Consider the following 17,234-nt stretch of genomic DNA (forward strand, 5'->3'; position numbering starts at 1 on the left):
GTTGCCTCTGGTTTATTTATTTAACATTTCAGCAAAAATGGTTCATCTGTTTCTGAGAACAATGTAAGAGGGCAATGTTTTCCCCATATTAAAGAACTCTTACAACTGTTTCATGGAGAAATTCTAGCACTTCCATGGTTTGAAGCTGTGCCTTTTGCCATCCGTGTGAAAATCCATCTGAATTTTGCCAATTATAAACCTCCCAAAAAAACCACAACCAAAAATAGTTTGCACATGCTCAGTAGAGGTTTGTTAAAGGCTGACAGCTAAATTCTCAGAAGATTCCATGTGCACTGAGCATGTTCCATCCTCACATAGCTCCTGTGTGCTGATTGGACTGAACATATATGATCTACACAGAGTGACTGTGCATGCAGCCCAGCACTGCAAGGGCTGAGCAGGACATTTCCTGCAACTGCTCCTCCTGGCTGCCAGGGACCACTGTGGCACCAGATAGAAACAGAGCAGGGAGAACATCTCTCTTTCAGTGCCCACTCTGCTGGTACCCAGGCACGCTAAGGGATGGAGATGGGTTTGGGGGAAGGTGTGGATAGGAGCAAGGAAGACAGGGCAGGATCAGAACCCAGGGGGGAGGGGCAGTGTTGCAGGAGAGGCAAAAAGGCTACAACCACTAGAGCACACTTTCTTCCAGAATCTAGAATTTAACCCACTATCCCCAAGTCTCACTATTTCTCTGCTGTCAGCATATAGCTGTGTAACCCTGTGGCAAAAATGTCCCTTCATCCTCTAGTGGGTGGGCCACCTAGAGGATAACAGCTTACTACTGCTATCAGTTAACCCATTAACTAAAGTGGTAGAGATCTGTGCTATACTTCTAAAGGTCGCAACCCTGCCGATGATCCATATAGGAACCAATATGGTTCCACATGACGGAATTTTTCTTTTCAGTTTGCATCTGTAAAAAGTTAGGAACTTACAGACAAAAATTACTATGTTAAGGTTGCAAAGTCAAGCACTCAAAGTGAGGAAATACCAGAATTAAGGTTGCCTGTGCAACTTCAATTTGCCCCCCATGTGCGTACGCATTGTGATACACTCTGTAATTGGATGATTACATACTACTATGCTTCAGCCAATAACGTGGCCAACTGAAATAAGACATCCTGAAATAAACAAAAACTTCTTAGGTAGTGGGAGAGTTTGGCCTCCCTCGCCTCCAAAACAGGCCCTGGATCAGAGAGAGTTTAAAATGGGATTCACTCCTGCAGAGCAAAGCCAGGCAATAACACTTTGTAAAGAAAGAACCATGTTATTGCCAAGCTGTGACATGACTGGCTACACCTAAGTCCCTTCACAACAACAGGGAATGGATCACTTGATGATTACCTGTTCTGTTCATTCCCTCTGGGGCACCTGGCATTGGCCACCGTCAGAAGATGGGATACTGGGCTAGATGGACCTTTGGTCTGACCCAATATGGCTGTTCTTATATTCCCAACCCAAAAGTGCTCAAAACTCTATTTTCACATAGCAGTGTTAAAATACCACTAAATATAAAAAGTATTCCTACTCCAGAGGAAAAAAAGAAAGCTAATAAGTAGAATTATAGACAGGAAAAGGTGAAGCATTCATTCAAAGCAAGTGAAAATATGAACTAGATTGGAAAAGACAAAAAAATCATGAAGGGGAAGGTAGGCTAGAAGAAGATGATATACACAGCTGCACAAATAATTAATGTTTTGGTTTGATGGCCAACCACCCTCACCTCCTCCCCAAAAAACCCAAGACTTGGTTTGTTTGGAACCCAAACTCATTTTCTTCTGTTTTTCTTGCCAAAATGAAAACCAAAAAAAATTTCTTCAGGTTAATTCGAATCAATGTTTTCAAAACAAAATGTTGAAATGGTTTGTTTTGAAGATGTACAATCTTCTTTTGATGTTTTTGAAAAAAAAATCCTCGTTTTTTCTTTGGCTGAAACTCTTTGCCAAATCTGCAAATAAGCTTTGGTCACCCTGAAACTGCATTTTTCAGCAAATTTACTATTCACCAAAAAAAATTCGGCCAGCTCTACTGAAGAACACTTGTCACATTTAGCAAAAGTTCAATTCCACTAGCCAAGATCTGTAATAGGAATATTGTGACTGCAAACAAACCTGCACAAATTAGTCAAAAAATAATTCCTTGGAGCTATAGTCAAGGGAACCTATACAGAGACTCCTTCCAGAACCATGTTTGGTTATACTTAATATGAAGGATGATACTGTTTCCAAAATCAAGAGCAGGTCAGAAGGGAGATTGAAAAAACTCAAAACCTTGGCTCACTCCCCCACCCAATGTCAATACCATTGATACAATATAAAATGGAATAGGCCCACTTGAGACCAGAAGAAAGAAATGGAAAACACCAAGAGAGAGGAACTGTATAGTAAGATTGAACATGTATAACAACTATACAGTCAGGAAAAAAAAGTATTGTTTGTCAAAAGTGATACATCTGGATTTCCAAAACCAAGTTTTAAATTTAAATTTTATTTATAGAAAGACTTCCACTTTCTTGAGCCACCACATATACTTTTCAGGATTGTCACTTTTTGCTCCTCCCTTTACACAAAACCTGCAGCTTGAACAGTGCTAGAGATAAAATGCTAAGTGGTTTGTGCTGCAATTTATCAACCCTCATGGGCACAACCACTGTAAGAAACAACAATTTTTCTGGCTGACAGCCTGAAACCCAGCAATGCTTTTCTGATAGGACAGAGTCTCATAAAGAGAAACAGTTTTGCTATGATCAATAGACTGATCCCATTAGTATTTTAGGAGGAAGGAGGATCTTTAAAAATGCATTTGCACAAAAATACAAAGAAAAAAAACATAGAAGTTGTAAGATAAAGTAAAACAACTACGGTGAATCTTCCTGTAAAGCACAAAAGCTTCCTTTAATAGCATAAGCTGGGACATGAACATATTGTATTTTCTGTAGATGGAAAACAATCTATTTGCAAGGCTGGTTGAGAGTATCAAAAAACAGAACTGGGAAAGCAACTTTTCTGGCTCAAGATAAACAAATAGTAACCAGGACCACCTGGAGTGGGACAAAAGAGGCAGTTTACTCCTGCCCCCCAAAATGACAAAGGAATCAGTAGGCTAAATTTGAGCCAGAGGCATTGCGACCTGGCGCACAGGGTCACAGATTGCAGCGCCACTCACGTTTGACCCACCATTGCAATCACTGGCTTCATCGCACCAGATCCTGAGGCAATCTGCCAGGCCAAGAGCCTAGATGTAGAAGTAGAGTCAGGGATACCGCTCCCACCAGCAGTGGGGCTGGAGCTCAAGGAAAGATAGGACCAAGAGCAGCCCCTGGCGACACACAAGGCAGAGACCCACCATCCCAGCAGGGTGGGCAGCATCCCCACAGGCCTGGGTCCTCTCTGACTCCCCCCCCCATCCTCCTTGGCCCCCCATCCCAGCATGGAGGGAAGCGACCCCACAGGCCTAGGCCCACTCTGTGCCCCTCATTCTCCTCCCCTCTTCTTAAACTCTTTCATTTCCATGATAATTTTTTTTTTTGGATGGGTGAGGGGCCCTCAGTTTCTCATTTTGTCCCAGGTTCCCAAAACCTTTGTGTGGCTCTGATGATGACTCCAGTTAAGATCCATCATATTTTTGCTACTAGAGACGTGCTTGACTGGAGGGGTTGTGGGGAAATGTGCTTGCATATGTGATGGTTATTTCCAGGAATTAAATGCTTTGGGGAGGAAGTTATTAGTGAGATTCACCTTATGACAAAATGCCAATTTCCTAGAGATCATAGCCGCCGACTCCGTGGGTGCTCCGGGGCTGGAGCAGCCCAGGGAAAAATTGGTGTGTGCTCTGCGCCCACTGGCAGCTCCCCACCCGCCCCAGCTCACCTTCACCTCCACTCTGCCTCCTCTCCTGAGCACCCCACAGCTCTGCTTCTCCCCCTAGCTCCCAGCACTTGCCCCCGCGAAACAGCTGTTTCGCAGCGGCAAGCACTGGGAGGGAGGGGGGAGGAGAGGGAATGCGGTGCTCTCGGGGAAGAGGTGGGGCCAGGGTGGGGATTTGGGGAAGAAGTCCAATAGGGGCATGGAGGGGGCAGAGCTGGGGTGGGGACTTTGGGGAAAGGGTTGGAATGGGGGCAAGGCAGGGGCGGGAGGGGGCAGGGCAGAGGTGGAGTCGGGGCTGGGGGTTGAGCACCCACCGGCGCTGGGAAAAGTTGGCACCTATGCTAGAGATCCCCTGACCTGCTTGCTTAATGCACCAATAAAAAAAATCTGCATTTTAAAGAGAACATTTTATTAATTATTATTATTATTAGCAGCTGCTAAACTCTATTGCACATTATTGGACATGTGTGACCCATCCCCTCTTCTTAACGTACTGTGGTACAGTAAAATATGGTCTGTCCTTGTAATAGAAAAGTTTTCACACCATTTACGTACACAAGAGATGCACCCAGGAGAGTACAGGGTTTGACAAATTTGGTGTCCCTTTCTAGCGTACTCAGAGGAGGAGGGCTCCCCAGTCAGCAAGCCAAAATCTTTAGCCAGGTTCTTGGAACATTAACCTGAGCCTTCATAAGTAATGTTAACTTTTTGTTGTAACTTTGCCCTAAGTTAAAAAAAATAAACAAATGGTCATAGCATACTGATGAAATTTACTTTTTGACCAGCCTCAGATAGATACAAATTATACTGAAAAACTCACTAACTATACCAGTCAAAATGTGAGGGAAAGTGCAAAAAAGTAATATGACACAAATGTTATCCACTTTCTTCTATATAGTCGGTGTTACTGACAGAATGTCTCCCCATTACCATATCTCAAAATGCAATTCCCCCAAAATTTATCCTTGGAATACCAAAAACTTTACATTTATAAAATAAATGTATGAATACTTTACAATTAAAGAATGCATGAATAAGTTCAAACCAAGGTGTTCATTTTTTGGACACCTAACTATGGAAATAATTTATTTGGTCTTAATTCCCATTTTATATCAAGTTAAGGTGGAGATCCTTAAATATCACAAAGACTCAATAGTGATATACATAAACTCTAAGCCTCACTGATCAATGCTTGCACTGTATAAGTATTTGTACATTTAATGAATTTTAAGACCAGCAGTCCAATCCTCACTACCCATAGAATTTTACCCCAGAATTCCTGCATCTAGACCAACAACCCACTTTTGAACTACGGCATGTCTTTTAGAAAGACACCCAGCCTTGATTTAAGGACTCAAAATGATGGAGAATTTACCCGCCTCTAAGAAATCTGTTCTACTGGTTAATTACACTTACCCTTAAAAAATTTTATTTCCAGTTTCAACTGCTGAATTCAAACAGTGAATTGACAAAGGCAGTTGTCGAAGCAGGTGGAGCGCATGATACAAAGAAGAGGGACAGCTGTAGGGGTATGCTGCTTGCTCCCCAAGCTTTCAGCAGAGGGGTGGCTACCCTGATTTCCCCACTCTGCACAAACAACACTGACTAACTCGCACAGCTCAGTCCCAGTCTGCACCAGGCTCAGTTTTAAAATCTAGGCTTGATTCTCTGATCAGGGTCTGGGCCAAAGTCCTTGTCCGGAACACACAGGCACCACCCTGTGCCATCACTCGCACAGCGCCATGGTGAGGAGAAGACAAGGACCACAGACCAGCAACCGCCTTTTCACTCATGGCCACCACCAGGTCCGAGCAGGCTCAGCCAGACAAGGGAAGGGCACAAAGCCCATCCTGGAATGGGGCACAGCCAATACCTACCTCCACAACCTCCCCTGCCTGGATCAGCACCAGGGTCAAGGCCACTGAATGTGTCCCCAGCCCAAGCGCAGTGCCCCACCCTGTGCCCTTCTCTGACCCTGCACTGACTAACTCCCACCTTGCACCACCCCTGATCCCTCCCCCAGTCAAACCCCACCCGGGCCCCACTCTGAGCCCAGCCCAACCCCACCCCTGCCCTACTCCAGTCCCAGCCCCCTTCCCCAGTCAACCATCTCCCCTGCCCCATGCCACCCCCGCTCTAGTCATGGCCCCCTCCCTGGCCAACCTTCTCATGACAGTCCTGCTCCAACCCAGACAACCCCCTTCCCCCAAGCCAGCACCACTCTGGCTTCCTCCATGGCCAACCGCCCGTGACAGCCCCCTCTCTGGCCATCACCACCCCCTGAGAGACCCGCGTTACAGCCCCCTCCCTAACCAACCCCCCCGTGACAGCCCCCTCTCTGGCCATCACCACCCCCTGAGAGACCCCCGTTACAGCCCCCTTCCTAACCAACCCCCTCCCTAGCCAACCCCCCCCCGTGACAGCCCCCTTCCTGGCCACCACCACCCCCTGAGAGACCCCCGTTACAGCCCCCTTCCTAACCAACCCCCTCCCTAGCCAAACCCCCCCCCGTGACAGCCCCCTTCCTGGCCACCACCACCCCGTGAGAGACCCCCGTGACAGCCCCCTCCATCCCAACCCCCTCACCAGCCCCGCTCCCACCCCCGCCAATGGCGCTGGAACAATTTGTACAGCAAGGGATGCTAAGAGCCATTGAACCAAACTGTAAACCCTGCATCTGACAGTAACTGCTTCAAGCAGGGGGGCGCGGCCTTACTCCTTAGTCCCAGCTCCGACCCCGGCCCACGCCCCACGGCGGCCAACTGCCCCCTCCCCCCGCTCCGACCCCGGCCGCCCACACTCACAGTGGCACCAGCCCAGGTGGCAGCACCAGTGCAGGCGGAAGCAGCGGCCGTGGCTGTGGGTGGCGCAGAGCGAGCGCCCGGCGCAGGGCTGGAAGTCGGGTCTCCCCGCGCAGTTGCGGGCCAGCGCCTGAGCCTCGTCCCGCTTCTCGCTCTTCCCGGCCGCCGCCCCGCTCATGGCGCCGCCGAGCCGGGCTGAGCCGAGCCGCCAGCGGGGAGCGTCCCCCGCGCCACAGGGCAGCGAGCGCCGCGGGCAGAGCCCGGCCAGCCCGCCCGGCTCCGCCCAGCGCCCGCCCCGCCGCGCGGGGGCCCGGCCAGCAGGCGCCTCCCCCGGCCGGCCAGTGCAGGGCGGGGCTGCGGCGCTCCGGAGCCCGCCCAGGGGCCGTAGGCGGCGGGACCGCGGCCCTATCGAGGGGCTCCAGCGCCCCCCGACTCCGATCACGGCTGAGCAGCCTCTGATCCCCCGCCAAAGCAACCCTGCCCCCCATCACGGCAGTTCCACTACACAGCTTGCCCAGCCTCTGCCTCCCCCGCGCCCCAGCATCCCTGCTGTCCCCACACATACACAGCTGGGCAGACTCTGCCTCCCCCCGCCACAGCGGCTTTGCCCCCCATATACACAGCTGGGAAAGAGCCACTGCCCCCCACACCCTATCAAGTCACTAATGTGTGTTAAGCTGAGAGCCGGGCGGCCCGGATGTGCCTTGTGCGAGGCTGGGATGATCCGCGTCCCTTTGTCCGTCTGACAAGGATGCTCCATTGCTGAGTCAGGGCGGTTTGCTATGTAACCTGCTGCTGAGTGGCCTATCCCTGTCCACACGCACCCCCAGCATCCCCCCCACCCCACACACACACCTCTGTGCACCTCCCCACTGCAGAGACACTGCTCCTTCTGCTCCCTAGCAGCCCCCTTTCCTCCTTCAGCAAATTCATAATCAGAATGATCTGCTGGGATGACAAGACATAGCAGTGCTGGCAACGTGTAGAAAAACCCAGGCAACTGAGGTCTCTGGCAGAGGTAATTCAACATCTTCCCAGGGTAGATCATCACAGCAATCTTTGGGGTTTTATTCCCTTGTAGCCATTTGCCATTAATATGTCTAATTTGGTGGCAAATTATATGACACTATTTCTCCTCTCATCTTATTTTCCCCTAGTATGAGAGCTTTTTTTCATTCACTTCAGAGCCAAGTGTTATTTATTATTTTTATGTATTTATTTCTGGTAACTCGAGAAAATATCATTGGTATCTTACTTCGTATTGTGGACATTGGAGTAGAAAATGTCTTTCAACTTCAGTTTCTTCTCTCATGGCGGTTGCACAGTCATTCCTCTTTGGGTTTGCATTGTGCTTTGTTGTTCCCAGTTTGTGGTCACTGATTCTGTATTTGGGAACAGTCCACCTTGTTTTCCTGATCTCACCGCAGTGAGTTGCTTGAGAGTTGTATGTAGGGATCTATTAAAAATCTGTCCTGTTTCTCATCTGTTCTCCCCTTCCATGATTTGTATAGAGGTTTTGGGTTTTGTCTGATGTTTTCAGTATTCAGTTTGGAATGAGCTTGTTTCCCTACACACCACTTCTCAGTGCTGTAGTGATGCTGATGCCTGGGTGTGATGTAGAAGCAGCATGTCTTCCCTTAGTTGTCATTTCTAGTTGTGAAGCACTTTATTTATTAAAAACCCACAGATGACCCATGTCAGCTGAGTCTGGCTCATGGGGACCCTCCTTCTCCCACCCCCACTGTCCCAGAGCTCGGGCTCCAGCCCGAGACCAAAGATCTACACTACAATTAAACAGTCCCTTAGCCCAACAGTTCTCAACTGGGGGTCCGCAGCCCCCTGAGGGCCCATGAGCCCTTTCAGGAGGGCTGCAGAGCCTCACAGTTGAAACCTGGTGCCCCAAGCCTCAGCCCAAGCTGGCGCCCCGCCCCCCAGTCGGGAGCAGCGCGGTGCTGAAGCCGGTGGGACCCCCCAAGCTGGGAGTGGCGCAGGGTTGCAGCCGGCAAACCTCTCCCCCTCCCCCCAAGACAGGGGCAGCAGGGGGCTGAAGCTGGGAACCCCAGCGTTCCCTCCTGCTGAAGCTGGGAGCCCCCCTGCCCATACACAGCCCCTAACTACCCCTTGTCTGCACCTTGAGCTACTCCCCTGCCCACACATATCCCCTAGCTACCCCCTGCCTCCACCCCCTGTCCGCACACAGCCCCTAGCTACACCCTCCCTGCACCCTGAGCTGTTTTCAAACTTTTTTAACTGAGTCCCCCCTTTGAGTTATATTTTTTGGTTGCATCCCCCCACAGCCCAGACAGGCTAAATGGCCTCCTGAGTGAGTCAGGGGATGGAGGTGGTGCTTCCTCCCTGGACTCTGCTATGCAGAGCTGGCTTGAGCCCCCCCCAGCCCTTCCCCCCCCCAAAATAGAAGTAAATCTATGCCTATGCCCAAGGGTCCCCCCCAGCCCGGAGCCCTGCGCTTCCCTCTCTCCCGCCAGGCCTTGGCATTTTTATAGCATGCTGAGGGGGAGCCTCAGCAAGAAAAAGGTTGAGAACCCCTGCCTTAGCCCAAGCCCCATGAGCCCGGGTCAGCTGGCATGGTCCAGCTGAGGGTATATATTGCAGTGTAGGTGTATTATGGAAAGAGTATATTCTGCTTTAGTTCATATGGTACTGGAAACTGAATATGTGGTGGTGTTAATTAGGAAGTGGAATTGTCCTAGTTCTGTTCTTAACAGCCATTGCTGGGTGAGTTCTGGTTTGTAAACACATTTGTTTGCAGAATGGTAGAGTTAGGGTCTCCATTGCCGTTTTCTTCTGATAAGCACAATTAGCTGTTAAGATTTGGCCCCAGACTTTGCACCTGAGTGGCAGAATTAGACTAGTGAATAATTTTATAGTAGAGTAATTGGATTTTATTTATCCAGATTTTATTTTCAAATAGTTTAAGACCTTCTTGCCTTTCCTCTTCTAATGTTTTCATAGCTAGCTTGAAATTCTTTGTGATATTTATTATCAGGGCTAGGTATGTAACACTTCAGCATGTATTCGGCATCTCTGCTTCCAAAATAACATTTTAATTTGGCCTGGGGTTTTCTTGTTTTGTTTTTCTAATTATGATTTCATTCTTTTGTAGGGTGACCGCTAGAGCCTATGTCTTGCAATGTGCTTCTGGTGGGAATAAACTCCTTCATAGACAGTGTTGCATTGGCAAGAGTATAATCAAGTCATCGGCATATTTTTGAGTTGTTAGTCAGAATCCTGGGTCTGAGGACTGCTCCAGTAAAATGGACTATTGATAGAGCTGATCAAACAGTTTATTTGGTCAATTTAGCCTTTTATTCTGTTAATGAATTGTCTGCAAACATAATTTTTATTAGATGTTCAAAATCATTTGATGAATAGCTTTCACTAATATATTTGAGTTTATAGATTGTTCATATTGTCCCCAGCAAATATTCAGTTGATCATTAAATACCCAGACAAAAACTATTTTAACTCTATCTTAAGGTGAGAATACATATCAGTAACTTAAGGGCAAAAATGTTACTGGGATACAGTAGTTATCTAAAAATGAAGCATTATAAACCCAGGAAACATAGAATTATGGTTACACTTAGAAGAAATGCAAACATGTTAAGGTCTGGAAATTGCACAGTTTTGTGGTTCTTTCCTTCACCCTCTTCAATTTTTCAACATACTTTTTAAAATATGGACCCCAGAACTGGATGCAATGTTCCCATATCAGTCTCACCAATGCCGTACACAGAGGTAAAATCACCTCCCTACTCCTACTCTTCTATTTCTACATCCATGGACTGCATTAGCACTTTTTGTCACAGCATGGCACCAGAAACTCAAATTGTTTGACCACTGTGACCCCTAGATTCTTTTAGAAGTCTCTGCTTTCCAGGGTGCAGTCCCCCATTCTGTAGTCATGGCCAGAATTCCTTGTTCCTACGCGTATAACTCTGTATTGGGCAATTAACATGCATTTTGTTTGAATGGGCCCAGGTTACCAAGCAATCCAGATGGCTCTGTAAGACTTCCCTGTCCTTTTTGTTATTTACCAGTATATCTGTATCAATCTAGATATTATATAAATTTTGAATTTTTTTTCTCTCTAGGATATATATTTAATATTTCTGCCAATACCCATGTACAGTTTTATTTATTTAGCATGATGTTTTCCCTTTGGAGAGACACCTCGAAACAGTGATATTACTGTAGTGTCTTGCAAGCAGTTGCTCAGAAAAATAAGGGACAGAATTGTATTAACTGCAAATTTTTATGATTTCTTGTTTAACTGTCTGTTTTATGCAGAAAGGCTATTTTTTCATATATATTTTTCATGTGATATATCCACAGACTGTTGAAACAAGTTAAAATATTACTTCCTCAGAGTATTGCTTGTATTAATTTTGCAAAGGAATTTGTGTACAGAATATTTGCTTGTTCATTAATGACCTGAAAGTTCTTAATATTCCAACCACAAATTTTCTTTAAGGTGAAGTTAAAGTTTGCTTCTACCTTGAAAAGTGACTGTAAAAATGGCATTGTCTGGTTCCATATTCATGTGTTGAACTGGTTTCCCTATTAAATTTGCTGAATTTGCAAATACATTTTTTGTTAAGGCTCCTCTGCTGAGCAGTGGCAGGCTGCAAGTTGGCTTGCCCTTAGAGGAGAAATCAGTGCCACAGTCTGTGTATTTTCTTAGGGTATGTCTACACTATGGGATTAATCCGAATTTACAGAATTCGAATTTTGGAAACAGATTGTATAAAGTCAAATGTATGCAGCCACACTAAGCACATTAATTCGGCGGTGTGCGTCCATGTACCGGGGCTAGCGTCGATTTCCGGAGCGTTGCATTGTGGGTAGTTATCCCATAGCTATCCCATAGTTCCCGCAGTCTCCCCCGCCCATTGGAATTCTGGGTTGAGATCCCAGTGCCTGATGGGGCAAAAAACATTGTCGGAGGTGGTTCTGGGTACAGCCTCCCTCCTCCCTCCATGAAAGCAACGGCAGACAACCGTTTCGCGCCTTTTTTCCTGGGTGAACACAGCAGACGCCATATCACGGCAAGCATGGAGCCCACTCAGCTCAAGACAGCAGTCATGAACATTGTAAACACCTTGCGCATTATCGCGCAGTTTATGCTGAACCAGGACCAGAAAAACGAGTCAAGGAGGAGGCGGCGACGGCAGCGCGGCGACGAGAGTGATGAGGACATGGACATGGGTCCCAACGCTTTGGAGATCATGTTGTTGATCGGGCAGGTTCTATCCGTGGAACGCCGATTCTGGGCCCGGGAAACAAGCACAGACTGGTGGGACCGCATAGTGTTGCAGGTATGGGACGATTACCAGTGGCTGCGAAACTTTCACATGCACAAGGGCACTTTTATAGAACTTTGTGACTTGCTTTCCCCTGCCCTGAAGCACCAGAATACCAGGATGAGAGCAGCCCTCACAGTTGAGAAGTGAGTGGTGATAGCCCTGTGGAAGCTTGCAACACCAGACAGCTACCAGTCAGTCGGGAATCAATTTGGAGTGGGCAAATCTACTGTGGGGGCTGCCGTCATGCAAGTAGCCAAAGCAATCATTGAGCTGCTGCAATGAAAGGTAGTGACTCTGGGAAATGTGCAGGTCATAGTGGATGGCTTTGCTGCAATGGGATTCCCTAACTGTGGTGGGGCGATAGATGGAACCCATATCCCTATCTTGGCACCAGAGCACCAGGGTACCTAGTACATAAACCGCAAGGGTTACTTTTCAATGGTGCTGCAAGCACTGGTGAATCACAGGGGACGTTTCACCAACATCAACGTGGGCTGGCCGGGAAGGGTTCATGACGTTCGCGTCTTCAGGAACACTACTCTGTTTAAACGGCTGCAGCAAGGGATTTACTTCCCGGACCAGAAAATAGCCGTTGGGGATGTTGAAATGCCTATAGTTATCCTTGGGGACCCAGCCTACCCTTTAATGCCACGGCTCATGAAGCCATACACAGGCAGCCTGGACAGGAGTCAGGAGCTGTTCAACTACAGGCTGAGCAAGTGCAGAATGGTGGTAGAATGTGCATTTGGCCGTTTAAAAGGTTGCTGGCGCACGTTACTGACTCGCTCAGACCTCAGCCAAACCAATATCCCCATTGTTATTGCTGCTTGCTGTGTGCTCCACAATCTCTGTGAGAGTAAGGGGGAGACCTTTATGGCAGGGTGGGAGGCTGAGGCAAATCGCCTGGCTGCTGATTATGCGCAGCCAGACAACAGGGCAATTAGAAGAGCACACCAGGAAGCACGGCGCATCAGAGAAGCTTTGAAAACCAGTTTCATGACTGGCCAGGCTACCGTGTGAAAGTTCTGTTTGTTTCTCCTTGATGAAAACCCGCCCCCTTTATTGACTCATTCTCTGTAGGCAACCCAAACTCCCCCTTCGATCACAGCTTGCTTTCAAAGGAAATAAAGTCACTATCATTTAAAAATCATGTATTCTTTATTAATTGATTATAAAAAGAGGGAGAGAACTGACAAGGTAGCCCGGGTGGGGTTTGGGAGGAGGATCGGAGGGAAGGAAAAGGCCACTAAAAAAAGGTTAAAATAATGACAGCCTTTTGCTTGGGCTGTCCACTGTGGTGGAATGGGAGGGTGCATGGAGCCTCCCCCCCCACCTGCGTTCTTACACGTCTGGGTGAGGAGGCTATGGAACATGGTGAGGGGGGAGGAGGGTTATACAGGGGCCGTAGCGCCAGTCTGTGATCCTGCTGCCGTTCCTGAAGCTCCGCCAGATGCCGGAGCATGTCTGTTTGTTCATGCAGCAGCCCCAGTGTTGCATCCTGCCTCCTCTGATCTTCCTGCCGCCACCTCTCATCTCGAGCGTCCCTTCAGTCCTCACGTTGGTCCCTCGTGTCCTCACGTTGGTCCCTCCTGTCCTCACATTCACTGGCATCTTTCCTATACTTTGAAACCGTGTCCTTCCACTCATTCAGATGAGCTCTTTCATTGCGGGTGGATTCCATGATTTCCGCAAACATCTCGTCTCGCGTCCTCTTTTTCCGACGCCTTATCTGAGATAGCCTTCGGGATGGAGGAGGGAGGCTTGAAAAATTTGCAGCTGCTGGAGGGAGGGAAAAAAGGAGAGAATTTTTTAAAAAGATACATTTTACAGAACAATGCTTATACTCTTTCACGGTGAACAACACTATTCACATTACATAGCACATGTGATTTCTGTGCAAGGTCGCATTTTGCCTCTTAATATTGAGTGCCTGTGGCTTTGCTGCTAGAGATCACAGACGCAGGTCCGGGCAACAGAATTCGGCTTGCATGTGGCCATGGTAAGCCATTGTCTTTTGGCTTCTGCGCCCTCCTTTCCCACATACCAAGCAAAGCCCATTGAGTGCTGCGGTTTTCCTGTTAACCTTCAGCAGCACAAAACAAACAACCCCCCCCGCCCCGCATCCAAGTCTCTGGGATGATCACTTTATCCCTCCCCCCACCGCGTGGCTGGTATCAGGGAAGATCCCTGCTACCCACACGTGAAAAGCTCAGTGCCAATCCCCCCTACCCCCGCTTGGCTTACTACAGAGAAGGATTTCTTTTCAGCCACAGGCAAACAGCCCAGTAGGAAGGGCCACCTCTGTCCCCTTCATTAAATTCCCGTATTTCAACCAGGTTACCATGAGCGATATCACTCTCCTGAGGATTACACAGCGAGATAAAGAACAGATGTTGCTTGAATGCCAGCGAACACCGGGACCATACGCTGCCAGGCTTTGTCATGCAATGATACCAGATTACTTGCTACTAGCATGGTGTGGTCAAGTGTCCTACCATGGAGGACGGAATAAGGCTGCACTGCCCAGAAACCTTCTGCAAAGGCTTTTGGAGTACCTCCAGGAGAGCTTCATGGAGATGTCCCTGGAGGATTTCCGCCCCAGACACGTTAACAAACTTTTCCAGTAGCTGTACTGGCCGCGAATGCATCCCAAGTCCTCAGGGCAAATTAATCATTAAAAAACACTTGATTTTAAACCATGTTTTATATTTTAAAAGGTAAACTCACCTGAGGTCCCTTCCATGGGGTCATGGTCTTGGGTACTGGCTTGGGAGGGTACTTCACTCAGGCTGAGAAAAAGTTCCTGGCTGTTGGGGAGAACAGAGTGCTGTGTGCTCTCTGCAGGCTTGTCCTCCACCACCTCCTCCTCCTCCTCCTCTTCCCCGTCCGCAGAATCCTCAGGTGTGGCTGATGAGATTACCCCCACCTCAGAATCCACAGTCAGAGGTGGGGTAGTGGTGGCGGCCCCCGCTAGAATTGCATGCAGCTCAGCGTAGAAGCGGCATGTCTGCAGCTCTGACCTGGAGCGACCATTTGCCTCCTTTGTTTTCTGATAGGCTTGTCTGAGCTCCTTGACTTTCACGCGGCACTGATCTGAGTCCCTATTGTGGCCTCTCTCCATCATGACCTTGGAGATTTTTTTCAAAAGTTTCGGCATTTTGTCTTTTTGAACGAAGTTCTGCTAGCACTGAATCCTCTCCCCATACAGCGATCAGATCCAGTACCTCCCGTACGGTCCATGTTGGTGCTCTTTTTCGATTATTGGCCTGCATGGTTACCTGTGCTGATGAGCTGAGCTATCTGTGGTCACCTGTGCTCTTCACGCTGGGCAAACAGGAAATAAAATTCAAATGTTCGCAGGGCTTTTCCTGTCTACCTGGCCAGTGCATTCGAGTTCAGATTGCTGTCCAGAGCGGTCACAATGGTGCACTGTGGGATAGCTCCTGGAGGTCAATACCATCGAATTGCGGCCACAGTAACCCTAATTCGAAATGACAATATCGATTTTGGCACTACTCCGCTTATCGAGGAGTACAGAAATCGATTTTAAGAGCCCTTTATTTCGAAATAAATGGCTTCGTTGTGTGGACGGGTGCAGGGTTAATTCGATTTAACGCTGCTAAATTCGAATTAAACTCATAGTGTAGACCAGGCCTTAGTGTAACTTGTTTTTGCACTATATACCCCAGTCCTTGAACAGAGGTGGTCAAACAACACCCAGACAAATCCCTCTTTCTGAAATTTCAGCCAAAACACCAATGCCCAGTTCCCAGGGAGCAACATTGCCCCAAAATTCTGTACAAATCAGAGAGATTAAAGCAAAGAGCAACCTAGCACACTACTTTCAACAGTTCCCCAAAAAGAAACTACCCCACAAAACTAACAACAATGCAGCCTGTCTTCAAAGACTGAACAGGGCTCCCATTCTAAGAAAAAACTTGTAACCATCTGGTGACTAAAACTCAGTGGCGGATGCAGCCTCCCATATCAATGGGTGCATTCCTGCTCCATGGGCACCACCTCCTCGCCACTAAATGCCCACAGCATCTGCCCCCACCCTAATCCTGACCTGGTGAGGATGGGAGGCCCTGTGGGGGAGGCTGGAGAGTGAGCCTGCCCTGCACTGTCCCTGTAGCAGCGGCTCCAACCCCTGTGCCAAGTTGAACCCAGAGCGGGGAACTGGGCCCAACCCTGTGAGACAGGAGCCCCTGCTGCAGGGTTTCTGTGGATGAAGCTGCACCCATGAACTCCTGCTAAAGCTGCCCTTGCTCCGACCATACCATATTAACTGACATCCCCACAAACTCATCCTAGCTGATCAGATTTCTTTTAATATCTGGAAGAAAATATAAAATCATTGCAGATAAAGTTTTCAAGTGACACAAAGATTGGTAGCAAGTGATAAATAACAATCAAGACAGGTCAGAGTGATCTGGATTGCTTGGTAGTCTGCGCTCAACTAAACAGCTTGCATTTTAAAAGGGTCAGAACGTTATGCATACTTATAGGATGGGGAATTGTATCCTGGAAAGCAGAGACTTTGTGGAAGAGTCTTAGGGGTTATTGTGGATTACTAACCAAACAAACTACCAAGAGATGTGGTGGATTCTCCATGACTGGAGTATTTAAATCAAGATTGGATATCTCTCTAAAACAGGGGTCGGCAACGTTTGGCACGCGGCTCGCCAGGGTAAGCACCCTGGCGGGCCAGGCCAGTTTATTTACCCGCTGACGTGGCAGGTTTGGCCGATCGCGGCCCCCACTGGCCGTGGTTCGCTGTCCCGGGCCAATGGGGGTGGTGGGAAGCTGCAGCCAACACATTGCTCGCCCGCGCCGCTTCCCGCGCTCCCCATTGGCCCGGGACGGCGAACCGCGGCCAGTGGGGGCCACGATCGGCCGAACCTGCCGTGTCAGCAGGTAAATAAAGTGGCCCGGCCCGCCAGGGTGGTTACCCTGGCGAGCCGCGTGCCAAACATTGCCGACCCCTGCTCTAAAAGATACATTTGACAAGTACAGGGCTCCTTTTGGTGGGCTCAGTGCAAGAACTTTTCATGGCCTTGTTATGTAGAAGGTCAGACTAGAGGGTTAAATTGTCCTTTTGGGTCTGAACTGTCTCTTGTGCATGTGTACACACGCTTAAATTGAGGGTGTGTGGATGGGAAAAAGGGGAGGGAAAGTGCAGAACCAGGAATGTACTTGACACCTGTGCTCCTCAGGCACAATGGAGCTCTCCATAG

The 17,234-nt window shown here is 48.4% G+C and overlaps 2 protein-coding genes across 2 annotated transcripts in view; both read right to left on the reverse strand.

Annotated features, from left to right (window-relative positions):
• Positions 1-6,982, reverse strand: part of C9H3orf70 (chromosome 9 C3orf70 homolog) — a 39,165-nt gene extending 32,183 nt beyond the window's left edge. The window contains exon 1 of the mRNA XM_005308661.4: positions 6,674-6,982. Within this exon, the coding sequence (XP_005308718.1) occupies positions 6,674-6,848 (175 nt within the window). The 5' untranslated portion in view covers positions 6,849-6,982. The remainder of the gene's footprint in view (positions 1-6,673) is intronic.
• A 6,432-nt stretch (positions 6,983-13,414) lies between these two features.
• Positions 13,415-15,297, reverse strand: LOC135973338 (uncharacterized). Its single transcript, XM_065556174.1, has 2 exons — positions 14,725-15,297; positions 13,415-13,776 (listed from the first exon to the last, which is right to left on the reverse strand). Exons 1-2 carry the CDS (start codon positions 15,152-15,154, stop codon positions 13,544-13,546), a joined length of 663 nt encoding a protein of 220 aa, XP_065412246.1. The 5' UTR covers positions 15,155-15,297; the 3' UTR covers positions 13,415-13,543.
• Positions 15,298-17,234: the final 1,937 nt, after the last annotated feature.

The sequence above is a fragment of the Chrysemys picta genome, chromosome 9 (assembly GCF_011386835.1).
Source record: "Chrysemys picta bellii isolate R12L10 chromosome 9, ASM1138683v2, whole genome shotgun sequence".
Taxonomy (NCBI): domain Eukaryota; kingdom Metazoa; phylum Chordata; order Testudines; family Emydidae; genus Chrysemys; species Chrysemys picta.